At 28.8% G+C, this 27252-nt stretch overlaps 2 protein-coding genes across 4 annotated transcripts in view; both read right to left on the reverse strand.

Annotated features, from left to right (window-relative positions):
* The window catches only part of LOC129918033 (transmembrane protein 164-like), a 51532-nt gene that overhangs the window by 15583 nt on the left and 8697 nt on the right, over positions 1-27252 (reverse strand). The window contains exon 1 of one of the 2 annotated variants that reach the window (XM_055998336.1): positions 19940-20075. The exons of the other annotated variant lie outside the window; for it this stretch is intronic. The gene's annotated coding sequence lies outside the window, so the exon portion shown is untranslated. Of the gene's footprint in view, positions 1-19939; positions 20076-27252 lie in introns of those variants that run through there. 2 annotated transcript variants of the gene reach the window in all.
* On the reverse strand, positions 1884-27103 carry LOC129918032 (transmembrane protein 164). 2 transcript variants are annotated; one of them, XM_055998335.1, is made up of 5 exons: positions 26999-27103; positions 9050-9581; positions 8800-8992; positions 8605-8705; positions 1884-2200 (listed from the first exon to the last, which is right to left on the reverse strand). In XM_055998335.1, the coding sequence occupies exons 2-5, from the start codon at positions 9371-9373 to the stop codon at positions 1949-1951; spliced, it is 870 nt and encodes a 289-aa protein (XP_055854310.1). In that variant the 5' UTR covers positions 9374-9581; positions 26999-27103; the 3' UTR covers positions 1884-1948. The 2 variants fall into 2 exon arrangements, with proteins under 2 accessions (XP_055854310.1, XP_055854309.1); XM_055998334.1 differs by lacking the exon at positions 26999-27103 and adding an exon at positions 19940-20078.

Consider the following 27252-nt stretch of genomic DNA (forward strand, 5'->3'; position numbering starts at 1 on the left):
TATTGAATCAATTTTTTTTCAATGAAAACCTATAAATATATATAAATTTGTACATTATGTGAAAGCTCATTATTTCACCTTTCATATGACGTTTCAATCTTATTTCTGCGATGTCTAGAAAAAAAGTAAGAATTTTTTAAAGCCAACCATGTCGAAATTCCAAACTGAGATTACGGTACTTCCCACACTGGTGGCTGTTCATGATCAACAGATCTCCAGAGGTGTTTTGAGGTATTTCGCAAGTTTTTTAATTTTACATTGTGTAGCTTGTAGTCAATGTACATTATGTGTGATATATCAAATGAAAGGTAATATCATCAGGATGCTCAATAAAATTAAATTAAATTTGTATCTGTTCTAGATTAAAAGATATAAGCTGTTGAAAAATAGCAACTTCATTTTACCGTTATCTCAAAATTGTGAAATTTTGCACAGATAAAGTCCTGTCTATTATCTATGTATGTACAATATAAATTTTATTCATTTATCTCTTGAATAAAAAAAGATAAAAATAAAAAACGATTAAAAACGGTAAAAAAACTTGGGACAAAAAAACTTGTTTTTCCCGTTATTCGGTCAGAAATCATTTTAAAATACCAACTTTTTGCACATGTATGCGCACGGTCATAGACTACATGTTCTATAAGTTTGAGATTTTGTGAACTCTACGAAAAATCTAAAAAAATAAAAACTCACCCAAAAATACCCCAAAATAAGTAGGTGTTTTTCAAAAATTCATATTTCGAAACGCAGAGACTTAAAAAAAAATCCGTATTAGACCTTTAACTTTTTTTTATTATCTTTCGAATGACGTTTTTCAAATTGTCAAAAAAAATTCTCCTACCTATAATCACTACTTCTTCAAAGGTCTACCTCATGTTTTAGTTTTAGAAAACCATTTATTTCTTGGTTTTAAATTTTTTTTAGAATTTTTTTCAATACCATTGTCAGTGTTGCAATGAATTTATCTATCAATTAAAAAAAATTCAACTTTTTACATTGTCGCGTTTAGAAAATAGCCAATTTTTTGCAATTTTGTTTTACCCCTATTTACCCTATTAAATGACGAAATTTTTAAAAATCCTCCATTTTTATTAAGCTTTGGGTTATTATCTTTCAAATAAGCTATAAAAAATCTTGTATGTCTAATAGTTTATTTTTAATTTTAAATTGAAATTTTTGCCGCACTGCGAAAAATTTCAAGTGGAACGGGAGAAAATGGCGTCACTTTTTTGTGGTGGCTGCCATTGTTCATCGATTTATAAGACGTTATCACGTCAAAAACTAAAATTTTAAACTAAATCAAAGAAATAAATAAATAAATTCAGTAAAAGAATTTACTATTTTTTATGACCCATTGTGTGTCCATGTTCATAATCCTTTTCAAACTATAGTTTTTAGAACTTTCGAGGAAGAACTCAAAAATACTTCATTGAATGGTTAAGTTAAATTAAAATAACAGTGCGGAGAAGTGAAAATTAAATTAAATGAAGCATTCACCACTTGCATAATGTTCCTTAATTAATTCCATAATTCAAAGTCGTTTTTAAATAATTATAAGTCATTTTTGCATTCAGATTTTAGTAATCGTTTTTGTTTCATTTATTACTCTGTTTTTGGTTTTGTTTGAACTATTTATTATACAATCACATCTTTTTGGAAAATAAATATCCATATTTTTGTATCTTTTCTTGAGCTATTACATACTATAATATAATGTAAATCTTTTGAACAATAATTAAGTTAGTATTTGCTTATTAATATAATAATTTCTAATTAAAACAGAACAAAATCTCTTAGAATATTTTTCTACAGACACACAACTTTTGAAATAAATGTTTATTTATATTATTTTTTTTTTTAATTTAAGCTAGGAATAAGAATTAACAAACAAAACTTTTACAACATAATAATTTTGCTAATTTTTCTTTTTGTTTTTAATTAAATACTAATCAATTTTAGTTGTCAGTATATTATGCTCGATAGTTTCCACTCCTTGGGTTTTATTTTGTAAGATTTTTTTCACATGCGAACTCGACGTTTCATCGGATTCAGGTTTATTGAACATTATGATTGTTAGTTTATTGAGGATCGGGCATAGAGTTGACTCATGGAACAAGGCAGCTATGCGATAGTTGTTGCCTTGAAAAGGATCTGCTATTGCTGCACACATCATATGACTGAGATTCACTCCTGATAACTGTTGATTAAAACAATGTTTTTTTGTGTTGTTTGTTTTATTATATATTATGACTATTTTTTTTTTTATCAAAGTGCCATTCTGTCAATTATTCTGCGGTTGATAAGGGGTAAAATTAAATGTCTATAATTAAGACATACTCCTTAATTGTTTTTATTTCTTGATTGTACAAAATTCAACGAATTTTTCATTAAAATTTTTAAATTTAATATTTTCGCCATACCTAAAAGTTTTTACAAATACAAATTTGTATTACATTGTACGAATTGGTGCAGGGTCAAAAGTTCACAGGCCAAAAGTCCATAATTGACTATTGGCTCACTAGTGTGGGTCATAGCTCCATAAAAGTTCACACAAAATTCCTGTGGACTTTTGGCCCTTCGATTAAAAATTTATAACCAATTAGGAAAACAAAAATTCATAATGCGGCTGAGTTCTCATATTCTAATTTTCTTCGCAATATCTCTCCAAAACATTTATAAAAAAAAGTGATCAAATTTCTTTTAAATTGGAGTGAATTTTAGAAAATTAGTTCAATAAGTATTCAAAACCTGAACATTCGTCAATTTTCGAAAGTTTCTTCATTAAATGTTCAATTGGTGTCATGAAATTAGTCCAAGTGAAATAAGACCAACTTTCAAACTTGGTTTTACTTCAATAATTTTCAACATTTATACAATTATTCAAAAGCTTTTTAATACATTTGAATAAACATTGAATACATTAAATGAAAAAATCCCGTTCTGGCAATTGTATGATAATACCGCACACCAAGTTATATCTCGGTAAACGCGAAGCGGAAAAAAATTTGCTCACATGAGAATCTATTTAAATTGCACAAGCCAAACGCGAAGCGGAAAAAAATTTTGCCCACGGGAGAATCAATTTTGAGGTGTGAAAATAAAAATTCGCGCGAGGCCATTTTTTTTTAGATATACAGCCTTATTGCGATTTGCAACTATCAATCGATAGTTGAGAAAATAAAATTTTGATATCTTATTACTTAATTAGAAAAGTTTTGAAAGCAGAGAAAGCTCCTAACCGTTAATAAATGAAAGCTACAAAATTCCATTAAAAAGTTGACCAGTTTTCCTATAAATAACGTTTAAAAATACCAAATTTCAGTATTTATCAACTATCGATTAATAGTTGTAAAGCACAATAAGGCTGATAGACTTAAATCAACATTTTTTGATGATGTTCTTGTCTACATTAAACAACGTTTTCAAAAAGATATAAATCATTTTTCTAGGACCAGGGGTTTAGTAAGGGCATGTATGGTTTTTTTTAGGTTTTATTAAAGCAAACATGTTTTATTAAAACAAGAATATATGAAATAGCGTGAAAAATAAAATACAAAAATAAAAACATGCATGTCTTGACATAACCCCTGGTCCTAGAAAAATGGTTTATACCTTTTTTATAACGTTGTTTAATGTAGACAAGAACTTCATCAAAAAATTTTGATTTAAGTCTATATCTAAAAAAATGGCCTCATCAGTCAACACATGTAACCCTCTTGGGGCGCCATCTAGTATCAAAATAAAAATCCGAAAAAATTAGAGAATTTTTTTTTATTTTTTAGAAACAGTATTTCCAATTAGGAACTTGATTCTCGAAAAAAAACCTTAATAACGAACGCCCTAATGTACTGTACATGCGTTAACAAAATTAAACCTACGATAACCCGAAGTGTCTCCAATAACAAATTACAGTTGAAACTCGATTAACCGGGATGGTCGGGAAGCTCATTACGGATATTCGAAAATCCCGAATAATAGAACTTTCTTTTCTCAAACAAAAATTAATATATGTCAAAGTTTTTATTTAAAAAATGTAATAAACAGAACGAAAACAAACATAAGGTCCTCGAAAAAAGCAAAAAAAACAGCACATATAACGTAACTTCCTTTTCCGTGTGCTGAATTAAAGTGAAGGAATTTGTTCGGTTCTGTTTTATGCTACGGATAGTAGAGTTTATTACGGATAACAGAGTTTAAATAATAACATTGTGTCTATTGTTGAAATATTTTCATCACGGATAATAGAGCGTTCCGGTTAATCGAATCCCGGATAATCGAGTTTCAACTGTATTCTGAAAGACAGAATTTATTTATACAGGGTACCCGGGTAAAGAATGAATAAGCCTGAAATGGCTTATACAGAGCTACATTTATGACTCCTCTAAAAAAAAAGGAAAAAAAAAAAACATGAATCCCAACCAGTTTATAAAATATTTGTTCTACCTCGTTTAATGTGTTAAACATTTTTTTTACGTTTTCGTTCATAACAACCTTAAATTATTGAATATTTTTTAAAAGTTCTTTCTTTTATGAATCTTTAACAATAATTTAGTATTGAGAATCACTAAATAAAATTTAAAAATTTTCATAGCAGTTTGAGATTTAAAAGTGTACCAAGTTCTAAAGTTTGGGTTCAAATTAGTATCAATAACATTTTGATTGTTTACTTGACAATTTTTCTTTTAATTGCCGATTTTTAAAGTTATTTCAAACATTGGTGGTCAACTTTTTCAAAAATATTCTTGTCCAAAGGAGATTTATAAATGGTAATAAGGAGGTTATTGGTACCAATATGCAAAAAAAAGCGTATTTTTTTCTTTTTTTTGTATTGTCTAAGCTTTATTCACAACACATTATTTGCAAATGAATGATTTATATCGGTTGTCTTTAATCAAGGGGCACGGTAGTGCCGAGCCAAGTTCTCTAGCAACTTTGGCACTACACCCTTATTTACAGGAAACAACTCAGGCCATTTTCGACACCCCTCTAACTTCCACACCAAAGATGCTAGAAATTTCAAACTCGCTACATTTGTTGAGCTAGTCAAAACCAAACACCTCACAAAATTTCAGCCTCCTACGATGAGTAGTTTCTGAGATATAGGGCTTCCGCTGAATTTTCATAAAATATTATAGAGCACTTCTGATTATCGTGGAATCTTGAAATTTGGTGGAATGGTAGAACTGGTAGTTTATACAAAGGAAAAAATTTTAAATTTGAGAATTTCAGGCAGGGGGTGTGGCAACCGCCCATTTCCGCTGAATTATTATTAAATATTATAGAGCACTTCTGATTACACTGGTTAACAAAATTAAACTTTTTTTTTGCTGCCGAAACAAAAATATACTTTTCTGAAGGTTTTCGGTGTGCTGAACTCGAATCTGAAGTCAAAAAAAAAATTAATCAGCTCTCGTTTTTGAAATATTACCGTTAGAAAATGCAGTACTTCGGACCTTATTCTTTTATATAAGGAAATTTTTTTGAGCATATTTAGTAACGGTTTTCATAAGTACTATTTACCACCTTTTTAAATCTGTTTAAATCTTTCCGATATCTTTTTTAGTGCCCGAGATATCCTAAGTTGTTTGGTATTTTTATAAATTTTATAACGTCATTATCTTCTATATGATATATGAAGCCAAACCCACTTACTTCAGTTTGAGATATCTCGGGCAATATAAAAGATATTGAAAAGATTTAAACAGGTGTCGAAAGATGGAAAACAGTTCTTATAGAAACCGTTACTTAATATGCTCAAACAATTTTATTTATACAAAAGAAGAAGGTCCGAAGAATTAAAAAAAAACGTATTTTTGCATTTTCTAACGGTAATATCTCAAAAACGGGAGCTGATTAGTTGTTTCTGACTTCGGATTCGAGTTCAGCACACCAAAAACCTTCAGAAAAGTATATTTTTGTTCCGGCAACAGAACCCTTGTAAACCAGTGTTATCGTAGAATCTTGAAATTTGGTGGAATGGTAGAACTGGTAGTTTATACAAAGGAAAAAATTAAAAATTTGAGAATTTCAGCCAGGGGGCGTGGCAACCGCCCATTTTCACTGAATTTTCATCAAATATAGAGATTTTGAATTCGACAGCCATACCTTGCAAAAAGTAGTGAAATCACAACAAAAACATTACTGTTAAAAAAAGAGCCAAGTTCTCCTATGTTGAAATTATGCTGGCACAAAAAGTATTGAGATGTAAAAGTGTACCAAGTTCTAAAATTTTGATTGTTTACTTGGCAATTTTTGAAATAACTTTAAAAATCGGTAATTAAAAGAAAAATTGTCAAGAGAACAATCAAAATTTTAATTGATACGAATTTGAACCCAAACTTTAGAACTTGGTACACTTTTACATCTCAATACTTTTTGTGCCAGCATAATTTCAACATAGGAGAACTTGGCTCTTTTGTTAACAGTAATGTTTTTGTTGTGATAATATTTAACATAATTTCTTTCTATCAAAAAAGTATTGAAACTGTTCAATATTGGTTATAAAACAAATATTTTCACTTTTTTTCAATGTACTGTAGAGTTTTACGTGTTTCTTATAAAAGAAAGCAATTGATAAGATTGGTTTACTGGTGGTTGTCGTGAACGAAAACGTAAGATGATGAAAAAATACATTGAAATAAGAAGCTAATACATATTTTATGTAATGTTTTAGAATAGATTTTTTTCTTTTTTTTTTTCAATAACTATTTCAGGGCTAACCGTTCTCTACCGGACACAGTGTACCTATACAAAATTGAATATGTAGGGGAGAGTGGGGCACATTTGAACACTTTTTGCTTTCGCAGCTGCTTGAACGAAATATGTTCGTTTTCTTGATCTGTAAAGTTTACTAACATTGAATAGCAACATTGAACTTCGATTTCAAATAACATTTGGTTAGTTAGACGAAATATTTAAAATTAAATTTTGATGTTTAACCAATATAGGCTTTTGTGTTCAAAAGTGCCCCATGTATGGGGCAGCTTTGAACAGAAGTATTAGTTTCGTTGTAATGAATAAATAACACTCAATTTTTTATTAGATTTTTAATAAGAACAATAACAACATACACAAACTCAAAATTAATTATTACATCATATTCAAGGAGATCAGTCTAGTACTCGTAGAACTTGAAGAATTCAGTCATATTTTTTTTCAATCTTCAATAATGTTGTACATATTTCCATTTTTTTCTTTAATTTTGCCCACAATTGATGTTTCATTATTCTTTTTATAAGAAAATTACGCTTTATTAAATAAAACACATTAAAGTGTTCTTAAAATGTCTGATACAAACAGCTTGTTGCGGTTTTGAACATGTTAAAAAGTGACCCAATACACTTGTTCAAAACTGCCCCAAATGTGTCAACGACATTAAATGTTGAATAAATATTTAACACTAATATATTCATTCAAAAATTTACCATAATTTAGTTTAAAATTTATTAAACATTAACAAAAATTGTATTGCGTTTTGAAATCACGCACCGAATTTTTGTTAAACTCTTACAACTAAAAAACTGAAATAATGCAAAACCACTATAAAAATCACCTTCCACCTATAAATCTGAAAGCCATCTGAGATAACCAAGGAAAGTCATTGACGTTTATGGATATTGTGTTGACGGGTTCAAATATCGAATAACTTCTAAAAAAAGATTGATAAACTAAAAATTTATATGCAGTGTTCAAATGTGCCCCGGGTTCAAAAGTGCCCCACTCTCCCCTATTTTTTGTGTCTATGCCAAAAGAGGCTTTTTAATAGAATAACACAAGTGTAACATTTGTTCGAAAATGTTTTTGATACCAATTCCTCACTTTAAGCAATCTTTCTACTTCTCAAAAAAAAAAAAAAAAACATTTTGGCTCTAATGTCAAGTCATTACTATTTTCATAAAATTGCCGATAACATTTTTACAAAGTTGTTTTGCTGGCTTATACACATAAGCCCGCTTAAAGTCACAGGGTCTTAGTCTTAGCCTTAAGGCTTGGCCACACTGGAGGGTATGCGGTAGCGGTACGGGTAGCGGTGAGGGTACTTGTATGAAAAAAATTCCAAACTGACACGTCAACGTTCAGGTGTGGAATTTTTTTAGTACAAATATCGTTACCGCTATACCGCATACCCTCCGGTATGGCCAAGCCTTTAAGCTTCAAATTTCTATAAAGGTAATAATGTTCTTTTACGAATCACTCCATTTTTAATAAATGGAAATTATTTTAGAACTCATTCGCAAACAGAAATGAAAAAAAGTTCATAGAGTGTGCTAATTGAAAACGTGTAGATTTACGAATTTTGCGAACTTAATTGACTGTAACACTTAAATTCACTAATCAAGCAAATATTATTTTAAGAGTTCTGGAGTTATTTAAATCAAAGAAAATTTAAAGGAGAGTAATTCTAACTAACATTTATAAATTTTTATTGGTAAGACTGTCGTATTTTTGTTAAAATAACAGTAGGTATTGGTTAGAAATTTTGAGAAAAATATCTGAACTATGCAAAATTTTGTTTAACACTTAATATTGACAGAAAGGCACATATAGCTTTGCCTAGCAAAAAATATGTTTTTAAAAGTCCTACCTATAATTTTTACTTACCACCGATATATATGTCAGGAAATTGAAATGATAAAGAAACATAATTGACACACCAATGGCCACCCAGTAAAAGTCTTTCAACTTTTCCGCCTTATACGCTCCTAAGATACAAAAGTTATAGTAAATAATGTTTTATTGGGGATAATTTTTTGTCAGCAGTAAATTGCTGTTAAGTAAATAGAATTTTTTTCTTACCACTTCTTAACATATAAACAGGTATAAGATACAACAAAGCATGTTGTATCCAATAGGTACATTTTTCAAAAGCATACGTCCTGCTTTCAACTTCAGGAAACAAAGAAGCCAAGAACGGTCCATTTACATAACTCATTTGTATCCTAAACAAGGCTATTGTAAGTTTACTAGGCCTCGCTGCCAAGAGGTATATCTACAATAGGAAATGTTTGTAGTTGAAATAAAGCTAAAGTTAATTTACAAAACTCACTTGAATTATTGTTTGGATATGACATGGATTGAGAACAAATATCACAGATTCTCCAGCCAATTTAAAACCCATTTCAACTCCAAATATAAAGCACATTAGAATAAGAAGGAAAAGCCTCATAGGCGAATGTGGTTCAGGTGGTCCGGCTGGTACTTCGATGGGATCCATACGTTTGTAGGACCAATGTGTGACCCATAGGCACAAAATTGTCACGATGATTGCCTCAATAATGCGGCGTTGAGTTGTCATGTATTCAATGCAATCTGGACCAGCAGTTCGTGGTACTTCATCAGTAATTCCACCAATAGCCCAATTCCAATCCATTGTGAATTTATTTTTGAGATATAGTTTTAGAATTTTTTTTTTATATTCTTAGATAAGTAGTAGGAAGTGAGATGAGAAAGAAGAAATCTTAAGCATCAAGTAACAGATTGAAGAGTTCAAAAGAAGAAGAAGTTTTTTTTTTTTTAAGAATTTAGGATGAAGAATCTTTATTGGTTTTGGTTTTTTTTGTTTTTAACGCCTGGAGTTCCTGCAAAAAAAAAAAAAAAAACAAAAACAACTTGTTAATTTTAAAATTTAAAGCCAATTATCAGTAAACTAAACTAACTTTTTCTTCCCAGCACATTTGCATGCGGTGTGCAGTGAAAACTATAAGCAAAATTTATTATTGAATCAAAAACAATTTAATTTTAAAAGGTAATGAAAAAGGGGTATTGAAAAACTTAAGTGGAAAAGAATTTTATAATTTTGTTATTATCGGGAAAGACTTTACCTTCCCTCTCTCTATCTCTATCTATCAGAAAAACAACAACCAAATTGTATTAATTTTTTCACTGACATATATTAAGGTGGACTAACTTTTATACAATATTTTCAGCTGGTGCAAATTAAATATTTTGAAAAGAAACGGTTTAAGTCCTTTTTTTTTCTTTTTTCAACATACACATTTGTTTAAGTATACACTTTAAGTTTAGGTATATTATTTATTATTTTTTAAATTTTAGTTTCAGCTTTTCAGTTACATTTTGTTTTTTATTCATTCATTCAAATAAAATTGAATGAAGTAAAAAATAGTTATCATTCTTTAACTTATTAAGACAGTGTTGAATGACACGTTCCAAAAAAAAAAAAATTCCAATAAAGGTCTGATGTGCGGTGACAATCAGTACTAAGTAAATTCCTTATTTATAATTATAAGAAATTAACACAATATTTTAATCTAGAAATAATTATTTATTTTAAGATGCAAAACAAAGAAAAAAAAAGAAAATCAACCTAACAGATTTAAAAGACAAATTAATTATTGATATTTTGTGCTGATAATAATTTATTTGAGATTCTTAAAATGGATTCAATATGCTCCGTTTCAACAGTTAATAGCCAGTCCTTGACTTTTTTCAGAAAAGAACTTTTTTCTGAAAAAACAGGCAGTTTATTACCTATTTTTTATTTAAACATTAAAAATTTAGAGTGGTAAAAAAAAACACTTCTAATAATTTAGGTCAAAACAAAATCATAAAACACATTTACAAACTAAAAATTCGTTTTCAAAAAACTTGTGGAGCCTGAAATCAACTATTTTTAAGAAAATTCAGAAAACACACTTAAGTCCAATGGATACCAGAATACAGTAAAATCGTTGATGCTCTTGAAGCTCACCTTTATATTACTTTTTTCAGTTTTTTTCATTTTGTGTGAGTTCACGTTTTGATTTAACTTGTAAGTTGTAACATCGTAAAACAGATGCAAAAACAGTCTGTTTTGTCCAAAAATCACTTAAAATAATGCATTTTATTGGTTTTGGGTTGACGCGACCAAGACCCGACCTACATGTGACCAAAACGCAACCTAGCACATATTCCATTTATTATGTTAAAATCAGAAATGCTAAAACCTTGTTGTCTGTTGAGAGTATAGTTATTTGAGTTGCTAAATAGTTTACAATGATGATTCCTCAAAATAATTAAATTGATAATCATCAATTAAAAAATTTGCATTAGAAGGGAATAAATGCATCTAAGTGATGAGCCCAACTGTTGTGCCTGGGCCAAACGCATTATTTAGACTAAAGGCCATAACAAATAAACTAAACTGAATTTGCTTAAAAAACTTTGGAGCATTTTTTTCAGAAGTGGGTGGTAGTGAGCCTTATTATCTGGCCATATTAATACTCTAATAAACTCTCAATATGCCAAATTGTTTACCAGAATTAGCAAAGTACCGCATATTGTGGACTCCCTGTTGGTTTGCAGCACGATCTTTACATTGAAAAGCATTAGTAAGTAACAGTATAGCTTAAAAATCGCGCTATTTTTTCAGCTATTCTGTTACTTTCTAATGCTTTTCAATGTAAACATCGTGTTGCACTGCAAACTAATGCCTTTCAATGTAAAGATCGTGCAGTAAACCATCAGCGATCATTGAAAAAAGCATTAATAAGTAACAGAATAACCGAAAAAAAACACAACAACAGTTTTAAACATCCTTGAGGAACAATTTTAAAAGTTCCGTCCATAAAGATGGTTCTGTTGGTTTGGGGTGGAAAAGAAAAAATGGGGTCTTATTTCATTTTTCTAAACAATTTCAAAACAAGTTGGGGCTTTATTTCATTTATTTTTGGGGCATTTTTTCATTTCGATGGGGCCTTGTTTCATTGGGGCATATTTTCATTATGAAAAAATACCCCAATTTGGGGCCTTAATTCATTTTTTCTTTTGGGGCTTTATTTCCTGGGGTCTAATTTCTTGGAACCGCAGTCCACACGATCGCTGCCTCTTTAAAGAAAACAAAATAATAAAAAAAAACAAGTATACACCATAGTGAACCATTTTTTTTCGTGCCAACCCAATGCCCACACCAGGCCAAGTAGTTCAATACACTAGTTTGTACATATTTAATTCAGTGAATATGATTTTTGTACAATTTTTATGGTGATTGGTAATCATTCTCTTTTTCTAGAGCGAGGTATAAAAGCTTGTTGCAGACCCTTGAAATAGTTTTTGATTATTATATAGTATGAGATAGTAGAAAATTGTCCGTCAGTCATATAAATATGCTTGTTTGTCTTAAAACGTTAGTTTTTAAAATACTTCTTAAGATCGCCTGGGCTGTCTTGGAGTGGGGTTTCGAATTTTATTTCGCTTTTAAAAAATCCATTAATTTTTTTCAAGAACCCAATAAAGGTGTGGGGCCCCAATAATGGTATGCGGCGTATAACTTGCTTTGAACATACGTTCAATTTTTGATTTTAAGTAGCATACAGTAGTAATATTAAGTCCAATTGCTTTTATAAAAATATTTCTTTTGCATTGGGGCTATAATCAGGGGGGTTATTGTTCTCGATCCTCCTTAATATAAGAATCTGAGGTGAAAATTAGGACACTGAGTGGACATTAGATCTGTTTTTTTTTTTTTTTTTTTTGTTATTTACTAAAACTTTTTTTTTCCTACTAAATATTTTCTCGTTGGGTCCTGACATGTACGCCCCTTGTACCTACTCTTTTTCTACCAACCAACCTCACTTATTGTTTTAAGTTTGACTTCTTACTACTTAAATTAATACAAGTAATGTTTTTTGATTGATTTATTTAAAAATTTTAATTTGATTTATTATTATGATTAATTATATTATTTTTCATTTCACCGAAAAGTAGGTACATTATGTAGATAAAAAATAAAAGAAAAAGTTTATTTTTTCTTTATATTGAATTTGTGCCAATCAGAAAATATACCTTTGGGATATAAAACAATTGTATAAGTAGAACGAAGTGCGAAGTCATAAAAAAATCAATAAAACTATATGAAGAGCAATTTTCAAAACAAAAATTTTGGCAGCAGTCCAACAGAACTAAAATGTATACAATAAATTTATAAATACAAAAACTATATTGATGGTCGATGAACTTTCAAATGAATTTATATATCAAGTAAATATAATTTTCTTATTCATACATACATACATCTATGTGATGTTTATGTTTCTGTCAAAATAAACATATTTACATATACATATTATACCTACGTACGTACAACCAAGCAAGAGAAGAATTCAAATACAAAAATCAAACAATATTAGCCTTGAACTTAACCAACTTGTCTGTTGTACTTTTGCGGGTTGATTTGTGACAAATGAACATACAGAATAACAACAAAAATAGAATTAAACAATTAATTGTACTTATTTATTTGCCTTTATCTATTAATTCACTTTTGATTACCTTAGCTTTATTAAAATGAACTTGAATTATTTGTGCATTGCATATTTGTGAAATCTTTTTAAAATATTAATTTAACTGAGAATGTGTAATTTTTCGTATTCAATTCTCTTGGTCAAATAATTCTCTTGTTTTTAAGATGACAAAAAATAGTTTTATTATTATATACAACGACTTCCTTAAACATAAAAAAAATATTTTATTAATAATAATTATAATAGCGCTCTCAGAAGACTTTTTAAAATAATATCATACTCTCACCATTAACCAAAAAGCTTTTTCTCTCTTTAAATATTATTCTCTCAAGCTTAAAAACCCAGAAAAGTAGAAAAACAACATACCACTTCATATTATTTTGGATTGCAATCACGTGTGTCAGGAGCACTCTTGCAGCCAAGATTGTAAACACGTGTCAAAAGGCAAGTATTGGTGTAAAGTTACTTCTGGTGCATTGTTACGCAATAGTTTTTTTTAGATTTTATTTCGTTACATCTTGTTACATCATTTGAATGGTTAAGCCTTTTTAAATAAATTTAAGTAAAAGAAAACAATACGAGGCCAACTGACTGAGATTTCCTTCTTAAGAGCTTTAATCTGTCTTAAAGTTGGTAGGTATATAAATCAAAATTGTCAACCTCCATTTGAAAACTATCACAAACAAAGTTACAACAGTCGGAAAAAGTATTTTGACAAAATGAAAATTTTTCTAACTGATGAGAATAATCTGTAACGGTTAAACATAAAATAAGTAAGTTGACTGTTATTTATTAAGTATATTATGGTGAATCTCATGATGGTCAATGTTAGTCATATAGTTGGTATTATGCTTCGAGGCTGCATTTTTTGTATAAAAAGTACTAATTTTTGAGGGAAAAAAAATATTTTGACAAACGTTCTTTTTTAACGTTGCACATAGGGGTATTTAGTCAATTTAGGCGGACAAAACACGAAATTTTAAACTGATCCAAACGTAAAAAATCAACATCCTACTAAAAGTAGATAACTTGCTTAGCGTTTTCTTATAGTTTTAAAATTGATTATCACTTCAGGTGACTAACAGCAGCGGTCTAGAGTTCAAAGTTTTCAGCCCAAAGATAAAATTAATTTTTTTTTGTAATTTACTGTCTGTGCTTAAGTAAGTACTTTTTTTTTAAGTGGATTTAGAAAAAAGTTTTTATGGAATATTGATAAGGAGATTCGAAACTGTCTACTAGCTGTTGTAATGTTGTATTACTTTATAAATAAAAAAGTGATATGTTGAATCTTAATATAAATTAATCGTAAAAAAAGTAAATTTCTGTGTTGGTAAGGAGATAAGTTATACAATTTCACATTATTGTCTGATAAAATTTTATGTTTTCTAAAGGTTAAACTTTTATCTAATTGAATCTGTAAAAAATAGGTGTAACTAAGTGCAACTTCGACACATTTGCCCTTCTTAAAGGTTTTAGGTTTTGAAAAATGGTTACCTTGTATTCAGCATCCATATTTTAAGTTTTTTTTAAAGATTCAACTTTTTGAATTACAGAACCTGAATCCTTATGATTTTTCCTAAATTTTAAGACCTTTATCTTGGCGATATTATTAATAGAACTCCATTTATAAGCGTTTTAACAAACCATTGGGATCCATTCTTGACACTTTTTTGTTTGATCAAAAAGTGGTTTAGGAAGAAAAATGTTTTCATTGAAATCAACACTTAAAACACTTTATTTTAGTACTAAATACCTTGTTGATGAAGATAAACCGGAAAAATAATTTTGTCCGCCTAAATTTGGTAAATACCCCTATGTGCGTTGGTAAGGTAAGGTAATGTATTTTACGTGTTTCAAGCACGTATAAAACTGACAGACTTGTTAGGGCCCCGATTTGTAAAAAATTGGGCAAACCGGCGGAACTTAACATTGAAATTAGTGCATCTTCTGTTGCAAGTCATAATTTCGGTGTGTCTGTTAAAAAATCTGTGGAGAACAAATTACCAAATATGAAAACACAAAAATATAATTATACAATATTTTACTATTCAAAATTTACCATTAATGGACAAAAAATGAAAAAAATGCACTAAAAAAAATAGACGCATTTTGAAGAATTCACTTTAAATCGGGGATTGACTCCAAAAAGTCTGAATTTGGAAATGCCATTCTTTCATCAAAAACATTGTTAGCAAAAGTACCCTTTGTATTGAGCTCGAAGAAGACAATTTGACCATATTTATGGGAAGATAATACAGTATTTTTCTCATAAACAAAAATTGAAAAAAAACTGATGAAAACTTTATGAAAAAAAAAAAAAAAATACCAACGAAGTACACCCACTGCCACACCCAACCCACATTTCTAGTATATTTAAAACCTCCATCGATTTTAATTGAATTTTTAGGGTTTTTCTTTTAAGTGTTTGGAACATTTTAAGAATATAATGTATAAGTTTGTCGAAACACACAAGTTTTAAGGATTGTTCTTATATGCAATTTAAGGTCATGAGTTATAGTTTTAGATAAACGTCTTTGGTTTCTCACACTAAAAGAAGTTCTCGCAAATTATGTTAATAAAGTAGACACATGTTTGTTGTAAAATTTTATAAAGGTCGTAAAGAATCTTTCGTTCTTGAGGAGGCCACACCATTGTTAACGACAAGAATCGGCTTCTCCTATGTCAAATGGTTAGATCAAAAAGCTTAGAGCGTCTTTCGGTTGTGTAAGCTTGAATAAAGCGATCGACGCTTTTTATTATAAATGAATTCAATTATTTTATAATTCTGAGTGCGTGATAAAAGCGTATTTTTAGTTTTTTTAGTTGCGATATAGGTACTATATATACGGTGACCATATTTCCAGAAGCAAAACCCGGGACACATACAAAATTTTTCGGATGGTTTTGAAAATATTGATTCTTTAAAAACATAAATATAAATAAAAATTGAAATTTTTTAAAATGCGTTTTCATAATTTTTGCTCCATTTTGATATAAAGATTTCTTAAATAATTTTATGGGAGCATTTTCGTTGAAATCATTTAAGTCATATACAAAATAAAGGAAGCGTTTTTATACTTAATAAGTACTGTTAATCACTTCTAAAAAAATATTTTTTCAAAAATCGGAGAGCTATTTTTTAACATTTTAATTTTATTTAAAATGATTTGAAATTGTATAATCTTTAAATAAACTTCTAACATGTCCTTAAAATTTTTGAAATTTAGCTGAAATTACTAGACAACGTGGGTTCTTAACTCTTCTGTTCTTTATTCGAAAAAACTTTCCCTGATGGAGCTTTTCAACCTGGCAAATAAAAACTGGAGTTAAATATAATTGGTGACAAATTTTAAAAACTAAAGCCTAGTCTAGAGGCAAATTGAAAATTATAAAACGAGCTCAACGAAATCCTAAAAGAAAATTTTACTTTTCATTGCACATTACGTAGCTTAACCAACGAAATTCTTACCTGTGCAAGAACAATTGGAGAGTTTTCAATCGTTTGTCACTCATACTTAACGGTGCAGATAATTTTTCTTGCTCCAAAAGAGTTTTTTTTTACTTTGGGAGACTCAGAAAAATTTTCGTTTTGCTTCGGCAGCAAACTAGGCTTGACGCTTTTATACGAACAAATTAGAAAAACTTTAAATTTGCAACCACTGCTTATCTTGTTTTTCGTACAAAGTTTTTAAAATTTTGAATGAAAAAATCAGAGAATTTGCAAATACGGGACAATCACGGGACAAACTACAAAATACGGGACACTTACACGTCCCGGGTTTCTTAAATAAAAACCCGGGACAAGCTGTAAAAATACGGGACAGTCCCGGGTAAACCGGGACGGATGGTCACCGTAACTATATACCAAGTTATGCATTCGTAAAAAAAAAAAGTTGAGATAACATTTTTCCATGACATTACGATGGTAGAGAATGCCAAAAAAGTGGGTCCCGGAAGTCCGTCTGTCTGTCAGTCTGTCTGTCTGTATAAGGAGCTACAGCCTAAACGGATGGACCGATTAGTGTCAAACTTGGTATGTAGCGTTATTTGGCGACTCTCCAAAGGGGTTTTTGGAATTAATTTTTTGGGACCAAAAATAACGGTACTTTTCATATACCGATTTTAGTAAAATTGAAATATCTCGAAAACGGCTCCAACGAATTTGTTTAAAAAATTCAAATATTAGTTTTTAGCTAAGGTCTATCTTCTATAGAAAAAAGTTTTTTTTTTGAAAATCACTATTAACGGTAGGTACCTGCCATTGAACCGTTTTTTTCAAATCGAACTATCTCCAAAACTACTTGTTCGATTTCAACGAAACTTTTTGTGAAAAAGCAATTATATCATTTAAATATAAATCAAAAATAAAATTTCCAAAAAAAATTATTTTTGGATTTTTTTTTTGAAAAATCAAATTTTCGAAAACGGGACATTGAAGTTTTTTGAAATTTTGTTTTTAGATGTTGATTAGTGATTTCTACAGACTGTCATACCAATTTTATTTTAAAAAATTTTTTCCAAAAAATTATTTATAAAAATTTAGTTTTTTTAAAAAACGGCTCTAACAAATTTTGAAATTTTTTTTCTAAAAATGCATCTTAATATATCAATCAAAACTGCATACTTGTTTTGGAGGGCAATTTGATTTTAGATTTTATTTTATTTAAAAAAAAAACGAATTTTATTTTTTTCCAAATTTCTATATAAAAAGTCTTAAAAATGTAAGCAACTTTAACCCTAAGAGCAAGTTCGTGCGACCCAGTCGTGCATTTTATTTTTTTAACTTTAGTATATTTGATTTATACATGTATAATATATAGTTTATTTTAAAAAGATTTTTCTATGCTATTTAAATGGAAATATAAATTTACACATAAAAATAAAATTTTAAGTATATTTTGTTATCAAAAAATTTAATTAAAAAAAATATTGGATTTTTTTTGTACCCAAAATTAATTTTATTTGTTTTTTAAATTAAAATATTGAGGTAAATTACTACTAAATACATCCGTAAATCAAGAATAATAGCGATTTTGTTTCATTTTTTTAAAACATTTTTACAAAAAAAAACGAGAAAGAACTCATGGATAGTATAGCATAGTATTTTTTGTGAACAAATTTAGGGAAATTTATAATTTGACTTATTTAAGACATTTCATAAGTTACTATGTAATAAAAGAAAAAAAATCTGTTTTTATATTAAACCGATTTTAAATGATCCTTTAAACAAAACCAAGTATTCCATTTGATTTAGGTATTGTATAAAAAAAATTAGTAAATGGTTAGAGCGGTTTAAATAAAAAAAAATAATTATTTATGCATAACAATTTTCTAACATTTTTCAAAAAAAAGTTCGTTCTTTGCCATTTTCAAGAAAATATTATTCAAATAATAAAAACGGACATTTCGATAAAATTCATCAATCCGTTTTCAAAAAATAAATATTTTTTTTTAAATAAATTTTGAAATATTTTTAAAAAAATCCAAAAATGCGTTTTTTGAAATTTTTTTACATTTTTTAATGATACCCTCAAGATTTTTGTATAAAAATTTTGGTTGAAATCGGATTGGTAATAAACGAAAAATTCATAAATAAAAAAAAAACAATACATAAATATTTGTTTCATTTTATAACTTGATTCTTATTTGTAATACTCCACGCAAAAATTTTAATATTAAAATTTTTTTTTTTCTTTTTTATGAAAGGTACCGTTAGTTTTAGTCCTAAAAACAAAAATTTCAATTTATGCTCTAAACTGTTTACTACCAAGTTTGAAAAAAATCGCTTCAGTATTTTAGGCTGTAGCTCGAGGTACATACAGACAGACAGACAGAATTGCCGGACTCACATTTTAAGAGTTCTCCATCATCTTAATGTCATGTCTGATTGTTGAGTTCGGTTTTTTGTGCGAATCCTAAACTTGCTCTATAGTATCTATCTATAACTCAAGTAAAAAGAATCATCAAATCGGTTCACGCAGTCGAAAGTTCTGTTTTAACTTCCTATTTGTTTAAGTCGGTTAAAAAGAAATGTCATTGAAAATTATGAAAATTATTAAATTTTTGGTTTAGTTTAGTAAATTTTCCTAATTCCAGATTTTTGCTTTAGAAGAAAAATATTTTCATATTTCATGAAAATAACCCTATTCTAACCCTAATGTAGGGTTTTTGTCTATGGTTTCTTAAATTCCGATTATATAAAAATGACCCCCAGATGTATTTCTTAAAGTTGTATTAAATTACTTTGCTTATAAGTTAACACCTACTATATCTCCAATAAATTATAAAAGCTCACAACAAACTTTTAAAAGAACAATACTATGTATTGATAAATAGTGAATAGTGTCTTGAAACTATTTTTCTTAAAGAGAAAAAAAATTGAACTTGATCATACTTTTTAGCTGAAAGCTTGAAAAATCATATAAATCTTCTGCCATCAACTAAGAACCTACATTATTAATCTAAGAAAAAATAAACTATTAATCTCTCTCTTCAAAAATAGGAATATCAAGATTCTAACACAGCAACACTGATTTATATTTATTTGTAATATTTTTTTCTTCTCCCAGTTTAGAAATTATTTTCGCCCCAAGACTCAGCCACACACACACATGCAAATGCGCATCAAAACCTTTTAGAAACTACCCCTCTTCCATATACTCAAAGTATGCCTTTTAACATTTATTGTTGGTACGTACCTTGAAGTTCCTTATTTTTTTCGAATCAGGCACACGTACCGCAAAACCGTTTTGTAGATACAACTGGTGAAAATGATGTTTTCCTCCACCCTATAGGTTATAGTGGTATCATATATGAAACCAAAGCGTACTATATGAAAAGGTTATGTCGCACAAGGTTAAGGTCGCCTTCCGGTTGCGACACAATTGCTCTTCAGAAAATAACACAATAAAAAAAATAAGTTCTCACCCAGCTTGGAAGAATACAAAAATGACAAAAATAAAAAAAAAACTATCCTCACTTATGTCATATTTATCTCAATTTTTTGTCGTCGAAAAAAATCTTCTTCTTCTTTTTTTTGTGTTTGATTTATTTCACCGAGAATACATTTTCGAAATATTCTCAAAACTTTTTCAAAACTTTTATTTGTTGTAGGTAGGTATTTTTTTAATGATTTTTTCTGCAGAAACGTAGGAAGTTAATACCTATACATAGGTACACATAAATCACAAGTCTTCTTTTTTTTTCTAATTTAAACGGAAATGAACAAGAACTATACAACAATACGAGGATGTAGTTTAATCACAATATGGTGCATCATTATCATCATCACAATCATCAAAAACATCTATTGTCCTGCACCAAGGACACGAACACAGATTTTTTATTTTTAGACCACAAAACAAATCAATTTTAAATTTTTATTGAAGAACAACGGAAGCTTTATTCCTCGAAAGCAAAAAAAAAAAAAAAACTAATAAAATATGTATCAACCGTGGGCCCGAGGGGCTTCTATAGGGAAGCAAGTTGTGTTATATTGAAAAAATTGGAAACAAGAAAAAAAAAAAATCATAAAAAAAAATATTCTTGCGTCCTTGAAAGACCTACTGACGTGTGTATTTAAATTTAAAGATACATTTTTCTTATAAATTTCATTTTAATATTTATAGAAGTTTTTAAAATTTAATAGAAAAGAGAAAAAATTTAATTTATTTATGTTGGAGGTATATTTTTAGTGCAAAAAATAGTTTGGTATTTTTTTTTTTTTTTGTAGTTGTGTGTTTTGTTAGCAGGAAAGGACGAAAAAATTAAATCAAATATGAATCGCGGTGCTTAGCAGACTGGTTGGTATTTTTCAATTATGCGACAAGAACAAGAAAAAAGCGTGCTTGCTTTTTCTCCGTCATACAACTGCAGAGCGCAACTTTCACTTTTTTATTGTCTTGTGAGTGAAAGCTTTTCTTTTTGATGTTAAAAATGTTCTCTTAAAATGTTAGCTCTCTGGCACCTGTTTTTTACAAATCAAATGAAACAAAACAAGCTATGAGAAAAAAGAGTGAATGAGAAAGCTAGCAAAAAGAAAGAGAAAGAAACTTTTGTTTCATGGGAAAGTGAAAGAGATAGACATATGTTTAAGAAATCCTAGAAGATTTTTTGTCGATATTTGTATTGTTGGTTGGTGGTTGATGAGTGTTAGCTCGAATTATTTACAATTAACTATGAGAAGAGTAATCAATTTGCTGTTTATTCTTCCTGTCAAAAATGACATCTATGTTTGTATATTCAACTGTCAATTAAGTTAAGAGACATTTGATTTTTTTGTACCATGACTTATAAGGTAATGTTTTGATTTTTCTGATATAAATGTATTGTCCCTCGAGAATTAATAAATTAATTTACATTAAATTGTAAATAATACAGGGTTTATTAAGTAATGAACACTTTTCCATTAGAAAATAAGAATTATGGTTGAATGTTGTTTTTTTTTTTAAATCGATTGGATTAAGACTTTATTAAGAGTGTCTGACTATTGATCATAAGGTGTCTGTCCATTCCATTTGAGAGTAATGCTGCGATGTGAGTTGTTGTTTAAGAGGGAATTGTAGAATTATTTCTATTTCCTTCAGTAACATTAAATCGGTTTTGGTATCACACAATCGACTAATCTAAAAAGCACTAGCTCATTACTAAAGATCTCGTTATATTTGTCAATATGTGCCTCGGGAAAACCCTAAAAATCATAACCTTTTATATAATTTTGTGACTACATAATGTGAATAGAGTCACTTGTTGAAACACAACACACTAACAAAAAAAAAAACATAAAAAAAATTACGTATACGCCATAGTGACCGTAGAAGTAAAAAAGTTGAAAACTGATAGATTTGTTAATAAAAAAGGCATTTGTACACGCTGACGCTCTAGCAGTTATAATTTTCAATCACTTATTTATGTGAACACTTAAATATACAGGGTGTCCCACAGTCACCGCCCCAAATGAAAATCATGGGTTCCTGAGGTCATTTTAAGTCGAAAAACTTAAGAGGTAATTTTCTCGTTTTCGTCCCGTTTTCGAGTTACCACGGTTTTTATGATTTTTTCTCTTTTGTCCTTTAACTGGCCTTGTCTTTGCCAAACTACGTTTGATTTGAAAGATTTTTTTTTTGCAACCAATCAAAAATTTATTGCAGTTTAAGTTTGTCTCAAAACTTTTTTTTCTGCGGACAACCGTTTCTATACAATTTTGCATCAAACACAACTTTCTTCGTTTTTTAAGTTGTTTTTTACACTCATATCATATCATTTAAGTCAAAAAAACACGTTAATGAGTATTAATTTTTTGTGCTTTTTATTAAACCCCAGTTTATTTTCATAAAAGAAATAGGTTTTATTTCATAAAAAAGGCTACTGAAAGTAATTAAAAAAAATAAACAAACTGAGTGAATTAAAAAAAAAAAAAAAATATTTTAACAATACAAAATTAATTTAAATTTATTAAAACTTTTTCTGAGCTTTATCTATTTGTTCTTTTCTTAACCACAATTGCTCAGAAAAAGTTTTTAATTCATTTAAATTAATTTTTTATTCAAAAATTATTTTTTTTTTTTCATTCACTCAGTTTGTTTTTTTTTTTTTTAATTACTTTCAGTAGCCTTTTTTATGAAATAAAACTTATTTTTTTTTATGAAAATAAACTGGGCTTTAATAAAAAGCACAAAAAATTAATACTCGTTAACGTGTTTTTTTGACTTAAATGATATGAAAGTGTAAAAAACAACTTAAAAAACGAAGAAAATTGTGTTTGATGCAAAATTGTGGAGAAACGGTTGTCCGCAGAAAAAAAAGTTTTGAGACAAACTAAAACTGTAATAAATTCTTGATTGGTTAACAAAAATCTTTCGAATAAAACGTTCTTTGGCAAAGATAAGTCCAGTTAAAGGACAAGAGAGCAAAAATCATAAAAACCGTGGTAACTCGAAAACGGGACGAAAACGAGAAAATTACCTCTTAAGTTTTTCGACTTAAAATGACCTCAGGAATCCATGGTTTTCATTTGGGGCGGTGACTGTGGGACACCCTGTATAAAAGCTTGCACACATTTTTTTCTTTAAATAACCCCTTTTTCTGAATTCCAATTTTCTGAGAACGGCCGAATAAGTAATTTTTGATAGTGGTGATGCTGTGGTTCTTCGAAATTTTGCGTTTTTGATCGTGGTGATGTGGTGATCGGTGGCTCATTTGTGATTTAGCCAACAAGTAATATTTAAATGTGGTGCGTCGGTCGGTGGTAGTTCAGCGGTATTCACCGTTACTCGGCGTAAAGTGTTGCTTCGGTGGAATTCCATTTTTACTCGGGACAATATATAATACATACCTACAAGGACACACGATGATTATTCAATTCGTGTCAAAAATATTATTTTCACATTTTTCCTAAAATTGAGATGGTATTATTGACATTTCAAACCAAAAAAAAAAAAATATTTTTTTTCTTTTTTCCTCGTTTTTCAAAAACCTACATCGGTTTATTTTTTCAGAAGACCGGAATGTTGAAGTGGCCCATATTTTCATATTTGTCCCGTACTTGTAATTTTTAAATTTGGAATTATAAAATAGACAAAAAAATCAAAGAGAAAGTTTTTTGTTAAAAAAAATAAATTTTTTGAAAACGGATTCATGAATCAAAAAAAGGCTCAAATCATTTAAAAAAAATTTGTTTTGCAAGAAACTAAATGAAATTGTTGAGGTCGAAATTGTTGAAAACGAAAATAAAATTATTTTTTAATAAATTTTTAAATGCAAGGCTTTTTATTCTTAGCAACTTTTCCTTTTCACATTCTCTCAAAATTTAAAATTGTTAATAAACTTCAACACTATACCAATATTTTGAATAAATTTTTGATAAAGTTTTACCTTTTGTTATGAAAATCCATGATAACCAATTTTTCTCTAGTCTTAAATACCCTAACATTATATCACTTGATTAGATAAGTATTTTATCTTAAAAATAAAAAAAATAAAATGAAAAAATGCAACAAAAATTCAAAAATTGCCAATTTTATAAAGGATAGATGAAAACCCCGGTTTTACAAAATCTTCAAATATATGTTCACAAAATAAACTATTGAAAACCCCGGCACAGAAGAACGAACATATGAATATAAAAATTTCCCTGCAGAAAAAGATGCAACACTAAACTAACAAATGTTGTCTAATTAAAATTGAATTTTGACCCCTGAACAACAACCTCAATATAAATAAGGAAAAGAGGGCTCAGATAATTAAAACAAATCGCAAAATAAAAAAAAAAAAAAACAAATGCAGAATTTATAAATATATGTACATAATGTACAACTAAGTAAATAAAAAACACTTAGTTAACTTGCAAGGAAATAACCCACCACAACGCATTTATTAATGCATTTAAATTGTCATAAATCATTAGTCTGACGCATCTATATGAATATTTCAAATGTTTATGACTGGAAAACTTTTTTAAAACTACAAAAACAAAAACTCCCTTCAAATAGCCAGATGTTTTATGTACTTTTACTCATATAGTCATTAAATATAATCTTAAAAAATTAACACATTTTATAGCCCAGTAATTTTAGACATTTTTTAACCCAATCTGCGGAAAAATTCCTACTGGGCTCGATTTTGGTATAGACCTTCGTTACGGCGTTGTTATGAAGATGTGAAAAATCGACATTGATATCGTGTCCGCGTTAAGAGTTATAGGGGTCAAAAGGTCACAAAAACTGGTTTTTCACGATTTTCAGCAAAACGGTAAGTCTTATCAAAAAATTTTCAATGCAAGAATTGTAGACCAGATTATTATATATAAAAAGTGTCATGACACTTTTTTTCCTAAGACCCACCGTTTCTTAGGTATAACGATTCAAAAAGTTGAAGTTTAGTTGTAATCGTCATAATCCTATTCCTGAAAAAAAAACTCCTAACTGAAAAGTTCCTGAAATTTCATTATTTTTTTAGCTTGAATTTCGTTCCTCAACTGTTAAGAATATGGGGAAACCAAAAAAAAAATGGAAATTTTCGCCATTTTTCCGATTGGGGCCCTTCTCCCGAAACCATTTCCCTGGGAATTTTTGTTTAGAATATGTCTAAAAATACACAGGGTGTGCAATAGAGAATGGACAACCCTAAAACGGCTTATAGCTACACTTATGATTGTTCTAAAAACAGATAGAAAAAAGTTCTATCGCAACCAGTTCATAAAATATGGACTTTTTTTCGTTCAGTGTATTTTAAATTTTATCATCTTATGTTTTCGTTCACTACAACCACGAATGAATGAATTTTATTTATTTCTTTTTTTTATAATTTTCTACAATAATTGGATGAGTACATAAACACTTTAAAAATTTCATAGCTATTGCACATTTTCGTAAAAAAAATTTTGAAATCTGTTTTTTGATGCAAAATGTAAAAAAAGTATTTTATGAAAAATTTTAAACACCTGTGGTATTAAATAAATCTATAGAAACCTAGGTGGCCAACTTTCTTAAAAATATTCTCCTTATACCAGAATATTTTTAAGAAAGTTGGCCACCTAGGTTTCTATAGATTTATTTTATACCACAGGTGTTTAAAATTTTTCATAAAATACTTTTTTTACATTTTGCATCAAAAAACAGATTTCAAAATTTTTTTTACGAAAATGTGCAATAGCTATGAAATTTTTAAAGTGTTTATGTACTCATCCAATTATTGTAGAAAATTATAAAAAAAAGAAATAAATAAAATTCATTCATTCGTGGTTGTAGTGAACGAAAACATAAGATGATAAAATTTAAAATACACTGAACGAAAAAAAGTCCATATTTTATGAACTGGTTGCGATAGAACTTTTTTCTATCTGTTTTTAGAACAATCATAAGTGTAGCTATAAGCCGTTTTAGGGTTGTCCATTCTCTATTGCACACCCTGTATATTTTTAGACATATTCTAAACAAAAATTCCCAGGGAAATGGTTTCGGGAGAAGGGCCCCAATCGGAAAAATGGCGAAAATTTCCATTTTTTTTTTTTTGTTTCCCCATATTCTTAACAGTTGAGGAACGAAATTCAAGCTAAAAAAATAATGAAATTTCAGGAACTTTTCAGTTAGGAGTTTTTTTTTCAGGAATAGGATTATGACGATTACAACTAAACTTCAACTTTTTGAATCGTTATACCTAAGAAACGGTGGGTCTTAGGAAAAAAAGTGTCATGACACTTTTTATATATAATAATCTGGTCTACAATTCTTGCATTGAAAATTTTTTGATAAGACTTACCGTTTTGCTGAAAATCGTGAAAAACCAGTTTTTGTGACCTTTTGACCCCTATAACTCTTAACGCGGACACGATATCAATGTCGATTTTTCACATCTTCATAACAACGCCGTAACGAAGGTCTATACCAAAATCGAGCCCAGTAGGAATTTTTCCGCAGATAAAACCTAAAATTACTGGACTATTATAGATAATAACAATAACACAGATAATAATTTCTTCGCACCAATTTCAATCAACCCAAAATTAAAGTGAAATCAATCAAGAGAACTGAAAGTCTTAGATCAATAAGGTCAGATTGACCGATATAACATAATTTCGCGTCCCTAACCAATAATTGACACATTCTCGAACTTTAAAAAGCAACAAATTGTTTCCAACTATTATTATTGAACTTAATTAGTTTAACACTATTTTGGCATTAAATACTTAAACGAATTTATATTCAATTGTTTATCATAGACATGTTGTTATGCAATAATAAAAGCGTTGTTGTTTTTACCGGCCGGCTTTTGTATAATAGGTCGCTGTCGTGCTCACTTTATTAAAGATTTTTTTGCTATAATTCAATCAAAAACACTCAACTTAGTCCGTTGCCGGCGTGATACTGAACAAAACTATTAGTTTGTTGTTTTGTATTTGCAGTATGCTGTCTATAGATAATGTACATAAATAAAGTCGCATCTTGGATTCGTAAAAAAAAAAATAATTGAATAAAAAGCATTTACTGAACCAAAACCTAACTTTCCCATTCTT

This window comes from Episyrphus balteatus, chromosome 4 (genome assembly GCF_945859705.1).
Source record: "Episyrphus balteatus chromosome 4, idEpiBalt1.1, whole genome shotgun sequence".
Lineage (NCBI taxonomy): Eukaryota > Metazoa > Arthropoda > Insecta > Diptera > Syrphidae > Episyrphus > Episyrphus balteatus.

Excerpts from the sequence above, each read along its gene's own strand:
- LOC129918032 (XM_055998335.1), bottom strand. The coding sequence starts at position 9,373 with ATGGATTGGAATTGGGCTATTGGTGGAATTACTGATGAAGTACCACGA. Across the intron at positions 8,993-9,049 it reads ATATCCAAACAATAATTCAA|ATATACCTCTTGGCAGCGAG; the intron begins GTGAGTTTTGTA and ends TTCCTATTGTAG. Across the intron at positions 8,706-8,799 it reads TGTTTATATGTTAAGAAGTG|GAGCGTATAAGGCGGAAAAG; the intron begins GTAAGAAAAAAA and ends TTTGTATCTTAG.